At 42.8% G+C, this 13,196-nt stretch overlaps 1 protein-coding gene across 1 annotated transcript in view; it reads left to right on the top strand.

The window, feature by feature from the left end:
- Positions 1 to 2,487: 2,487 nt before the first annotated feature.
- Positions 2,488 to 13,196, top strand: part of GLIPR1 (GLI pathogenesis related 1) — a 15,333-nt gene continuing 4,624 nt past the window's right edge. Inside the window, exons 1-2 of the mRNA XM_029954959.1 lie at positions 2,488 to 2,771; positions 3,965 to 4,210. Coding sequence (XP_029810819.1) covers positions 2,598 to 2,771; positions 3,965 to 4,210 — 420 coding nt within the window. The 5' untranslated portion in view covers positions 2,488 to 2,597. The remainder of the gene's footprint in view (positions 2,772 to 3,964; positions 4,211 to 13,196) is intronic.

Here is a 13,196-nt window from a genome sequence, read left to right as displayed (position 1 = left end):
TCTGTGGGCTTTTGTTGAGGAAATCTTTTTTGTGTGAAAAGTAAGAAGTGTTAAGTGTTAACTTGCCCCGCATAGTAATGTAAAAAGGGCCTCAGTAAGGGCAGACTTTCCTTTTTGCTTATTATTTTCAAGAAATTAGAGAAAAAGTTTTGATTAGTTCGTTTCAATAATAATATTGCTTATTCTTGGGAGTTGTCTGTGCGCGATGGGGATTGCTCAAGCAATTACAAAAGGTCGCTAAATTTCTTTGTTTGCAAGGTCACATTTTTCTTGTTCGGGTGTTCAAAACTCAGACAGTCTAGCTCACAGAGACTCAGAAGAAGGTGGAAAGCAGACCCAGGCCTGTATCCCACCTCAAGCTTCAGGAAGATCTCATTGTTGATCAACTACCATGAGCAAAAGGTTACCCCGGAGCCCTAGACAAGGAGGCTTAGGTCAATATAATCCAAAGGAATGCCAGTACAAATTAGGCAGCCTGGACACAAATGACATGATTTATCAGTACTTCGTGAGGTTATGGGGTGGGGGACAGTGGTGGGCAATAATTTCACTTCAGAGTTCTACAATGTTTCTTTTTAAGAGTTTCCAGCCAATATAATTGCCCCCAAGCCTATCCCATTCTCCATATCTCTTGGTTTTCTAAAGCACCAGTGTTTCTAAAACCAGATCACATCCCAACTACAGCTATAACTTCTCATTTGGTTTGTGATAAAATCCAAATCATTGGTGAAAGCCAGAAAGTTCTCCCTGATCTGCTCTTACTGCTCTTCCTGTCGGGAAAGCGCTATTTGGACTCTAAGTTTCAGGAGAACCAGGTTCCATGTTTCCTACCAGCCACACTTGAAGACCATCTCTGTAGAGAGACAAGGTGCAGTGTGGCTTTTTCTCTATTCTTGTTTCCAACTTCACAGCTGGGAAGAGAAACTGAAGGGACCCCATAAAAACAAAACAAAACACTTTCTTTCCTTTTGTTTCTTCTTTTCCAGTTTCTATTTTTGCTAGGACTTGCACCCCCCACTCTACTCTACTCATGCCTTGTAGTACAAAAAGCATATGTTCTCCTTAATTTTGTTTAAGTAGGCTCTATGCCAGTGGGGCTTGAACTTACAACCCTGAGATCAATAGACTGAGCCGGCTAGGCTACATTTGTCTCCCTTGTAAGAGACAAAGGGATAATGCTATCTTTGGAGTCTCCCAGCACAATAGCTCTAATGAGGGATGGGGCAGGATCATCATAAATGTTCTCTAAGACACTGACTCCTAACACCTTGACACCAAGACCCCTGACTTCAGGCAATGAGTGGTTTAGGAAGGACACCCGGACTCTGTCCTAGTTCTGACCAGTTTCTGGACGTCTAAGAGGACACATGTACCAGACCATAATTGATAATAAAAACCCCAGGCCCCAAGCAAAGGCGAGACCTATGCTCTTTTCCTTTCCTGGATGCTCTGTCCGTGTATCTCTCTCTACATATATATCTTCAGTAAACTCTACTTTCATCTCCTCTGGCCTGCATCTGATTCCACCCTTCTCCAAGCCCCTGGGTCCTTGGACCCAGCCTGTCTGCATCAGATATATGCTTCCTATCCCCCAATTCCCTTCACTTCCTAAAAAGTTTTCACTTGATCAACACCAGTCTGAATCCAGCTCAGCAAAGACCTCCCTGCCGTTGTAGGAAGCCATGTTGCCCCTTGCCAGAATGGGCTAAACATCCTCTGTAAGTCCTTAGCCCCTGGTGCTTCCCTCAACCCATTCAACTGTCCCTGGTCTTGTCACCACCCCACAGCTCCTGCTGCTCTCGGCACCGTGAGGGAGGCGTTTTCATCTCCTATTACTAAACTGAATACCCTGTGTAGATATTTAATATGTATTGAGTTAATATATCAGCTAGTTCATTAGAGCCTCCCAAATCCTCTCTGATTAAGGGACTAGAAAAAGTTTTATTTGCTTCATTCAGTAAATAGGCAGCTGCAACTAGTGAGGAACAGAACTTAAACTAAAATCTGAAATTGAGACCAGTGCTCTCTCTACTATTCTCTCTCTCTCTGCCCTCTCTTTGCCGTGATTACACACACACACACACACACACACACACACACACAAACCACTGCGAATGAATTCTAGGTCAAGATGTTTGCCAGATATTCCAAGCACAGTGTGCTGATATGACTCTAAACAAACTTGAAAAGCATTTTGCAAGACATTTATGGAAGTAAGAGATATGTTTTTATTTAACCACCAGAACCTCCATAAAAATTGAGACTGTTATTTCTGGAGATTCCAGAATTTCCTTTGGAAGTATCCCTTAACTTGAAAGAAAGTCTGATGCAGTCTCGTAAATATCTATGTTGTAATAGGTGCTGTGTCACGGAGCACCACTGAAAAGGCAGGGTTAAGAGCACAAAAGTGGCAGCAAACCATATATGGCGAAACCCATTTCTTTAAACTTGTGATGAACTCAAGTTCTGCTTTTCGTTTTCTCAAAGCTGAAGTCAGCCTGCGCTTCGTCACACTGGGAGGGCACGCGCATCCGAACCTGAACTGGCTCTGGCTCTGGTTTCCAGCCTCCCGGGGCTCCACGCCAGACAGCCTGAGCATGTGGGTCGCCCTTGCCGTGACAGCCTGGACGGTTTCCTTAGTACTCAGTTACGGAAACACAGCAGTTAGTTTGCCAGATATCGAAAATGAAGATTTCATCAAAGACTGTGTTCGATCTCATAACAAGTTCCGATCAGAGGTGAATCCAAGAGCCAGTGATATGCTATACATGGTAAGGACAATATCAATATTCGTGGTAGAATTAAGTAAAAAAGCAACTAACGTGTGTTGATTGTAGAGGGAAATCCTTGCTCATCCTGAGTGCTTTTTCTTTTTCACTGAGACTAATGGGTGCAGTGAAATTCACAATCTGGGATCAAAACAATCCAGTTTCGCTCTGTTGACTCATCTCTTGTAAGCAAGCTCAGCAAGTACTTTTCACTCCTCTTTCTAGATATTTCCTTTCCTCTGGTCATAGGAAGATTCTACGTTTTTTGTTTTTTTGTTTTTGTTTTTTGGTCACTTTCTTCCCTGTTTATTTCTTGAGGGCTTTTCTTGTTTGTCTCTAAGTTTACTTTTCTGTTGTTGCTGGCGGAGTATATGGACTTTCTCAGGGAGGCAGCATGGCATCTCCGGAAAGGATAAGATTTTGAATGAGTCAGGCATGGGTCTGAGCCCCAGCTCTGTGGCTGCAAGCTGGTTTTTAAGCTATCTGAGCTCCTTAGGATACAGGCTATTATTGTGTTTATTAAATACTATTAACTAGTGTGAAACACCGCATACGTATTCTGTACATAACAGACCTTCAGTGAAAGGCTGATCTGTGCCCCTTATTAGTTTCTAAATTCTTCAAAAGGAGATGAAGGTCCCAGTGGCCTTACTCAATACTGGGAGACCACACTAACATGCAGGACCCTTCTCTACTGGGTCATCACCGTCATCACGCCTCATTTCCCCCTTGAGATTCTCATTTTGCTCATTGCAGTTACATTTTTTGGTAACAGTTTTCATTCTTTTTGAAAGAAGCTGTATTCAGGAGGCCGGCCACCTGGGGAGAAGGCAGACTCTTGCCCAAAAACCACCTCCAGGGTTTCTGCCTAACCAGGAGGGCTTTAAAGGGAAGAGGTGTGGTTAATCAGGGAGGGGGTGGTGTGGCCTGTTACAGTTCCTGATTCTGTGTAGATTTAGTGCTTTCAGTGCCTGACGGCTGAGGAACGGGTCTAATTCCTGTTCTGTCATGTGCAAGGACTTCTGTTCTCTCATTAACTGTGTGATACCAAATAGCCCTATGATGGTCAGTTTCCTCATCTTTCAGTGTCTGTACTGATCCCTCTCCAAATCCTTTCCCACGTTGTAAGTGAAAGATATTTACAAAACCCAATTTGCATTCTCTATCCTCTTACTGTTTAATGTTTCTTTTTGCAGACTTGGGACCCAGTGCTAGCCCGAGTTGCAAAAACATGGGCAAGAAACTGTCAGTTTGCACACAACACTCAGCTGCATTCAAGCTTCAAGCTGCACCCAAATTTCTCTTCTCTGGGCGAAAACATCTGGGCCGGGTCTCTCCCCCAGTTTTCTGCGTCTTCAGCCATCACAGCCTGGCACAATGAAATTGAATACTATGAGTTCAGGACTCAGAAATGCACCTGGGTCTGCGGCCATTACACTCAGGTAAGTATCTGCCTTGTATTTTCTTGAAATCATCTTTTCAAAAGTAAAGAGAAAACTAGAAGCTGTTGGTAAGAAAATATACAGTAAGCTGGTGTCCCTGTAACTGTGAGAGAGTAGAGGTTACAAGCTTACTTAAAAAATAAATAAATGGAGCAGACTTCAATAGCAGGGGAGCTAGTGCTTGATGAGTTTAGTTATGTGTGTAAGTGTAAAAGGCGAGGCTCACCAATCTGGACAGACTTTGAATATTTTGGTAACAGCTGCCTCCCTAGCGGAATTTGGTCCATTTGTGAGCAATCAGAGAACTTGATGAGTGAATGGATTTTCAGGTACACATCCTCTGTAAAATTTTAGACAGTAGATTTCGGTCTATAAAATTGGGAGAAATAAGCCTCTCAGACAGATGCATCAATTCCGCATCCTCTTAGTCCTTCAAACATGAGCTAAGAGCCTGTGATGGGTCACAAAAGGAAGAGAAAAACAACAATGGAGAGGCCAACATGTAAATTTGTGTAAACCATCCTGTGGCTATTCTGTCCCCGAAATCTAAACAGCATTAGTCCCAGCAGCCACATTCAGAGGCTCCCACTGAGATTTTTTAAAAATGTTTTTATTTATTTTTGAGACAGAGACAGAGCATGAGTCGGGGAGGGGCAGAGAGAGAAGGAGACCCAAAATCCAAAGCAGACTCCAGGCTCTGAGCTGTCAGCACAGAGCCTGATGCAGGGCTCGAACCCATGGACTGTGAGATCATGACTTGAGCTGAAATTGGATGCTTAACCACTGAGCCACCCAGGCGCCCTGAGGTTTTTTGTTTTTTTTTTTTTAACTCAAGCTGGTAGCAGTTTCCTAACCCTAACGCATGTTCGCAACGTGATGTAAACGGGATGTAGAGTAGCATCATCTATTCGCTTCTTACTATCCTGCCAACCGATCCTGGCCACATTTCATTTACTTACTTTTCTTTCCTGGCACTTCTTGTCAAGCCAATAATTAATGGTGTGAACCTAGGTCTGACTGCTTCTCCTGTACAAAAATATGCTGAAATGAGGTTAGTAAGGCCATTAACGTGGAATAATAGGTGTTTTTAAAGAGCAAAATTTTGCTGGGAAAAGTCTCAATGAAGTTCAGCCTTACAGAGCCTCGGATCGCATGGGTGTTGTTGAGGTGAAGTTTGGCACAGATATTTCCTATTATAATGTGAGGGGAAGGGCGGATTTCGGTGAAATTTTCATCTCAAGATTATTATAAGCAAGGAGCTATCAAACCACCAGCAACATTGGCCCCTTTCTTGAAAATGTAAATTAGGTTTCCCCTTGACTTATCCCATAAACAATTAATCTTGGCTTATGCTTACAAAAAATTTTAACCAGAAAATTGATTCCATCAGAATCCCACAAGTCCTAGAAGGCAAGAAAGCTAAATCCAGTTTGCCCACAAGTGATACCATTAAACATTGCACTGTTTAAATATTTTTAAGTTTATTTATCTATTTTGAGAGAGATAGCATGAGCGGGGGCAGGGAAGAGAGAGAGAGAGAGAGAGAGAGAATCCCAAGCAGGCTCCACACTGTTAGCATAGTCCGATGCAGGGCTCAAACCCATGAAACCATGAGACCATGATCTGAACTGAAATCATGAGTCAGGCACTCAACCCACTGAGTCACCCAGGCGCCCCAACACTGTACTGTTTAAATTTCCAAATATGATTGTCAGTTTGAGGGTACAGACTCTCATTTAGTCAGTTTAAGCTTCTACTGTATGCCAGGCACTGTGTAAGGCTTTCACTGGTCATATGTCTTAGTACAGATTCCTGTAAAGCAGAGCCAGGAATAATAGCTTATCTCCTACCCCTTTGTTTTTTTTTTATGTTAATTTATGTATTTTGAAGTAGAAAGCACACAAGTGGGGAAGGAGCAGAGAGAGAGGGAGAGAGAAAATCTGTCAGTGCAGAGCCCCATGTGGGGCTCTATTTATGAATCAAGAGATCATGACCTGAGCCAAAATCCAGAGTGGGATGCATAACCAACTGAGCCACCCAGGTGCCCAAGTCCTAACACTTTATTGGGTACACTTGCCGAGAAGTAAAAGTGAGGAGAAATGGAGGTAGGGGCAGGGAATGAGGGACACAGATGGCAGTGACCCCTGACCCTTAGGAGTGGACCTCCTTTGGGGAGAGACCTATGTGTGAGTGGATGTAATACAGTGCGCTGTTAGTGCAAGTTGGGGAAACTGACAAGATGTCATGTGAGCAAAGAGGGCAGAGCACTTATCTGGCCAAAGGGAGGGATGGAGACCTGGGCGTTGTTCACACAGCAGGAGCCATTTTACTTGGCTCTTGAAAAGTAACAAGAGTTTATCAAGTGAAAAGGAAGAGCACTCCAGGCCACACTGAAAAGGGGTACAAAATGGAGAGTGTGTACAAGTGAGTCTTGTACTTCGGAAGAACGGCTAGGAGCTCTCCACACCAAATACATAAAGATCAAAGGGTTGTTAAATTAGCCACAGACTGCTAAACCATGCAAGTTAGGACACTCCACGTCCGTCCTTCCAGGGACGCCAAACAAGAGGAGGAAACTTGGTTTTATGTTATATAGACCTGAGACTTCAGAGATGGCCCTCTCCAAATTAGCTGAGCTTATTTGTAAATGTTCCCCTTACATCTAGGGCAAAAAAAGGAGAGTTAACATTTCAGGCATGAGAAAATTCATTTCCTTACATACAGGTCTCAGAGCTCTAGCTGACTGAACCCTAATCTGCTCTCTCAAGAAGACCACTACATTCTCTCCCCAATTCTAAAAAGCAAGCCTTTTCCTAGAGAGGAAGTCCAGGGACCCCCTGGGTCTGGCGTAATGCATCCACTGCAACCACTTTTCTTCTATGTTTATTTATTTTTGAGAGAGAGAGAGAGAGAGACAGACAGAGAGAGAGAGAGAGTGAGCAAGCAAGAGAGAGCACAGGGGAGGGGCAGAGAGAGGGAGACACAAGCTAAAGCAGGCTCCAGGGTCTGAGCTGTCTGCGCAGAGCCCACCAGGGGTCTGGAACCCACAAACCTGTGAGCTGAAGTTGGAGGCTTAACCAACTGAGCCACCTAGGCACTCCCACAGCGAACACTCTTAAGTGAGCTTGGTACTCAGCTCTCCGGGGTTAAAGATATTATTCAAATCATACCACAAACCTGTCAGAGAACCACTATCACCCAGAGATGAGTCAGGAGGCTAAAAGAAGTTAGGGAGTTGTGCTCCTACATCTTAGGTGCCCACTTGTGCGCACCAGAGACCCCCTGAAAGGAAACCCTGGTCCCCCTGCATGGTTCCATTTCTGCTCCAACAAGATGAAAGAAACTATCATGAACCAAGAGAAACTTGCCAAACGGAAAGCATAAATGTGCATTAGTGGGAAAGGAACTGCCCACCTAAAAAAGAAGGTGGTTCTGGAGTGCCTGGATGGCTCAGTCCGACCTCGGCTCGGGTCATGATCTCAGACCATGAGATGGAGCCCCACTTTGGGCTCTGTGCTTCTTCGGATCCTGTCTCCCTCTCTCTCTGGGCCTCCTCCGCTCTGTCTCTCTCTCTCTTCTCTCTGTCTCTCTCTCTCTCAAAAATAAACATTAAAAGGAGAAGAAGAAAGAAGAAGAAGAAGAAGGAGAAGAAGAAGAAGAAGGAGAAGGAGGAGGAGGAGGAGGAAGGTGGTTCATAGAACCGCTACAGCAGATGATAAAAAAAAAAAACCCTTCAGTTTTCCTGAACAAAGTTAGGGGCGAACAGTATCTCCGATATTGAAGAAGTGAATATGTTCACAGACGAAGGAACAGGGATCCACTTCAAGGAGCCTAAAGTTCAGGCATCCGGGACAGTAAACACTTTCACATTCCAGGCCATTCTGAGGCCAAGCGGCTGACAAAAATGCTACCTGGCATCTTACACCAAGTTGGTGCAAACAGTCTGACCCACACCTTCTGTGGCCGGAAAAGCACCACTCGCTACCAGAGAGGTGGAGGAGGATAAAGTTCCAGATCTTGTGGAGAAATCTGATGAAGCTTCCAGGAACGAAGCAAATTGAATGGAGTCAAATTCTGAAGATGATAGAGCTTGAAGAAGTTACTGGAGCTGCGATTTTGTAGTATGACTGCTTTTTTGAATTTTGTTCATGGATCTGATAAAATCTAGATCTCTAGTATATTTAAGCTCAAGCCCCTTGCACAGTGCAATTTTTTTTAGTTCTTGCTTATATACAATCCTTTCTTTGCAGCTGATTAAGCTGAAGAGGTCTGAGGATAAAGTTTGAAACAAGATTAATACAGTTTTTTGCCTAGTTAAAAAAAAAAGAAGTGGTTTGCCCAGCGTCACAAAACTAATAAGAGGAAGAGCTGGGATCCAGAAAGCAGGTATGTTGTAAGGATTAAATAATAGAATGCGTGTAAGTTATAATAAAGTGCTGGTACTTAGTAGGCATTAAACAAAGGTTAGATCTCCATGAACTGTTTTTCTGCCAATTATATAGGAAGAAGACTTTGACAGCTTGGTTAAAGATTTCTTTACATTAAAATTTGATGTTTTCATCCTTTTAAGAAATCTTACTGGGCGATTCAAGACTACTCAGTTGCCATTGTAAATTCTTGCTAGAAATTACCTCAAGTGAAAAAAAAAAAAAAGAAATTACCTCAAGTGAGTATTATAATCTCCTACTTATCCTCATCTTCTGTTAATTAAAAAACAAGCTATTTTTAGATTTTTGGCTGGTGAGGGGTGGTTGTACAGAGTAAAGATAATAGATTTAGATCCAATCATTAACTCCTAAAGATGTGGCACTTCTTGACACATAAGGTCGACACTTAAGCTCTATCTTCACGAAGATAGACTTGCACTGTGTAAGAATTTTGGCATATTAACACGGGAGATTAGATATTTTGTTGCCGACAGCTCACCTTTATAACATTCGGGAACTGAATGGTTTGACTTGTATGGGCGGGACCGCAGTTTAGGTGTGGTGTGCTGAAAGTGCCCACTAGATGGCACCATTGATCATATTTTTAGTTTTATCCCCGCCCCCAACTGCTACCCGCTTGTTATTTTTACACTCCTATAGACCAATAAGTGGGACATGTTTCACAGTTTCTCTACCTGGTTTCATATATGTTGCAGTGTTACCATACTCTGATAATAAAGCCAGATCATGAGTCAGATGGACTCATACTGAGACTTTAAAGGTGGTGGGAAGGGGGTGTTAACTCCAAAGGAGAGACACATCTGCTCCCAGTATGTCCCCCAGAGGTGCGGTTTTTGTTAGAGAGGTGTAGTGAGTTGTTCCTGCGTCTGCTAAAAGGGGAGCACACTCTGAAAGCCTCTTGCTCAGGGCCTGGACTGCCCTCAGAGTATTTTGTGGTCAAGTAGAAGTAGGTTCCAACTTCCACCAATATAAATAAGGGCAATACTTCTATAGTGATGTGTTAAGCATGATGTTGCGAGTAAAGTGCTTACATTACCTTGACACCAGGTAAATTCCCAATAATATTTCTCATTTTTTTATAATTGGGTTTATTATTATTATTTACCATATTAAAAGAAATGAAAGCACACCACAGAAATCTGCCTGATACAAGATAGTTTTCAAAGGTTTTAAAACAGAAGAAAATTAGAAATCAGGGAATAAAACATGAACATTTCCTGAGTGCATGCTATGTGCCAGCAGCTGTTGTAAGCACCTTCTTACTAGCCCATTTAAAATGTCCAAATAAGCCTTAGAGTTGAGAGTGTTATCGTCACTACATCGTTGAGGAAGCCAAGGGTAAGGTCACACAGTGAGTGCCTGGGCTGGGATATGAACTCAGTCTCTGGGGTCCCAGAGCCTGCAAGTTGAACCCAGAAGCTAAATGCCAATAAAGTGTTGTTGTTTTTTTTTTTAATTTTTAATGTTTTATTTATTTTTGATACAGAGAGAGACAGAACATGAGAGGGGGAGGGGCAGAGAGAGAAGGAGACACAGAACAGGAAGCAGGCTCCAGGCTCTGAGCTAGCTGTCAGCACAGAGCCTGACTCGGGGATTGAACCCACGAGCGTGAGATCTGACCCAAGCCGAAGTCGGAGGCCCAACCGACTGAGCCACCCAGGCACCCCTATTTTTTTGATTTGAGAGACAGAGACAGAGTGCAGAGAGAGAGGGAGACACAGAATTCAAAGCAGTCTCCAGGATCTTAGCTGTCAGCACAGAGCCCGAAGTGGGGCTTGAACCCCACTCTGAACAGTGAGATCATGACCTGAGCTGAAATCTGATTCCTAACCAACTGAGCCACCCAGTGCCCTGTAAATACCCATAAAGCTTTTACAAGAGACCAACTTGAATGAATGACTAATCCGTGGGGCGCCCATGCAATCAAGAAGTGAACCCAATAATATGAATGGATCTCATATGCTTATGCTCAGTGAAAGATACCAGAATGAAAAAAAAAAGCACATTTAAATTGATCCCGTTTATATAAAATTCTGGGAAAAAGCAAAAGTAGAGAGGCAGGAAACAAATTAGTGATTATCAGGGCGTGGGAGTAGGGGCCAACCACAACGGAGCACAAGGGAACTTTCTGGGTTGATGGAAATGTTCTAGGTCATGAATATGGCAGCAGCTACACATCTATGTTTTTGTCAAAATTCATGGAATTGTACACTTAAGGATGGATTTTTTTGTGTGTTAATTACAACCTGACTTTAAAGAAAAAAACACCAATTAAAAGAAGATGAACGGTAACTAACATGGCATGCCCTTGGAAAAAAAGAGACTGGAAAAGAAAAAGACAGTAAAACAAAAGATACAAGCATAAAGCATTAAAGATGTATGTGTGTGAGGCCCAAAGATACAGAATACTTGCGATAAAACAACCCTTGAAGAAAGTGCTCAAAGACCAAAGGATAAAAAATATAAAATGATGGACAACAGTGGCAGTAAAAGGAATACAGACAACATTGCATCCAATTAGCATACTAATTAACATAATAATCAACCGAGGTACTTGTTAAGATACAGATTTTTATTCTTTTTTAGGGCTGAGTAGTATCCCTATATATGTAATACATTTTCCTGTAGAAGAAATTCTGCTGTTTGCAACAACATGGATGGACCCAGGGTATTATGCTAGTGAAATAAGTCCGGCCAAGAAAAGCAAATACAATATGGTCTCACTTATATGTGGAATCTAAACAAAAAACAAACTTTCAGAGAAAAAAAGACTGGTGGGCGTTGGGGTTGGGGAGTGGGGGGTAACATGGGTAAAGGTAGTCAAAGCTCACATTTACAGTTATAAAATAACTAAGTCCTGGGGATATAAAGTACAGCATGGTAACTATAGTTAATAATACTGTATTGTATATTTGAAAGTTCTTAAGAAACTAAATCTTAAAAGTTCTCATCACAAGAAAAAAGATTTATAACTATATGGTGATGGATGTGTTAAATTACAAAAGTTCAACCAAGTAAATTATAAAGGTCCATCTAGCAAGTAGAGGGGGGCTCCAAAGGGCTATAGAAAGGGAAAGGTGTTTCTTTAAAAAATATATATATTTATTTGGGTTGGCTGTGGGGGAGGGGGGGAGAGTCCCAAGCAGGTTTGCATCCATGCAGAGCTCAACATGGGGCTCGACCCCACAACCCAGGAGATCATGACCTGAGCAGAAACCAAGAGTCGGAAGCTCAATCAACTGAGCCACCCAAGTGCTCCAGAGAGGGAAAGGTTTTTAAAGGCAGGACAGAAAGTCATAAACAGAAAAAAGGGTTATTTTGCATGAAGTCATCTTCCTTTGGGGACAGGAATCTTATTAGGTGGCTTACCTCATCTTTCTTTGGGGGATGGACAGGGCCTTGTGACAGATGAGCTTATTGGTGCTGGCCAGAAAATTCCTGACTGATCAGTTAAGACTATTTCTGGGGTAGGTTGAGAGTGCAATTAGGTTAGATATTAGGCCCCAGTTTGGTGACAAGGCCTACCATAAGTGATACCATTTTGGGCCTGTGATTTTCTTTCCCATACATGTTAACAACATTTATTATGGTGATCATTTCACAATATGTAAATATACTGAATCATGTTGCACACCTGAAACTAATATAACATTATAGGTCAATTATATCTCAATTTTTACAAAATACGGATTTCAAGGACAATTCCAGAGACTCTCATTCAGCGGGACTGAGATTGGCCCAGAAACCTGCATTTCAAACAAAGCAGCCTGGTAAAATCCCTTTGAGATGAGTGAAGAGAAATTCGAAACTTTTTATAAATGCAAAAATAATCGGGAAGTATAATTAAGTGCAAGGATCAGACCTGAGGATTCATGGCCATAAAAGCCATGTGAAAGCTAGGCTTTCACTGAGACAGAGGCGGAAGCCACTGGGTTACCCAGAGTTCCCTGCAGGGGACTCCTGTATGAACCCAGAGGGAATCGCCCATTTTGACGGGGGAGGGAGCCCTTCCTTGCCCAGAGTGCACTGCTCCTCCCCTGGGAGAGGCCAGCAGCTGCCTTCCCATAGTGTTCCCAGTTGCTAAACCAAAAGGATAATGCAGAGAGCCTCCGCCCACCTGAGGTTTCTCCTCCTTCCTCCCTAGCTCCTCCCCCACCTACAAGCCCACCTTTCAGCCTTGGAGAAGCACAGACTTGGATCCACATCTCCCCTCCCCCTAGACTCTCTCCCTTAGGGTTGTTTTTACTGATTTATTCACTTATTTTATTTTATTATTTTTTAATGTAATTTATTGTCAGGGGCACCTGGGTGGCTCAGTTAAGCGTCCAACTTTGGCTCAGGTCATGATCTCACAGTTGGTTAGTTCGAGCCCTGCGTCGGGCTATGTGCTGATAGCTCAGATCCTGGAACCTGCTTTGCTTCTGTGTCTCCCTTCTCTCCCTCTCTCTTTGCCCCTCTCTAGCTCATGCTCTGTCTCTCTGTCTCAAAAATAAATTTAAAAATACATACATATATATATATATATATATATATATATA

The sequence above is a fragment of the Suricata suricatta genome, chromosome 10 (genome assembly GCF_006229205.1).
Source record: "Suricata suricatta isolate VVHF042 chromosome 10, meerkat_22Aug2017_6uvM2_HiC, whole genome shotgun sequence".
In the NCBI taxonomy this organism is placed as follows: Eukaryota; Metazoa; Chordata; class Mammalia; order Carnivora; family Herpestidae; genus Suricata; species Suricata suricatta.
The sequence above is the reverse complement of the archived record's forward strand: the minus strand, read 5'-3'. Positions and strand labels throughout refer to the sequence as shown.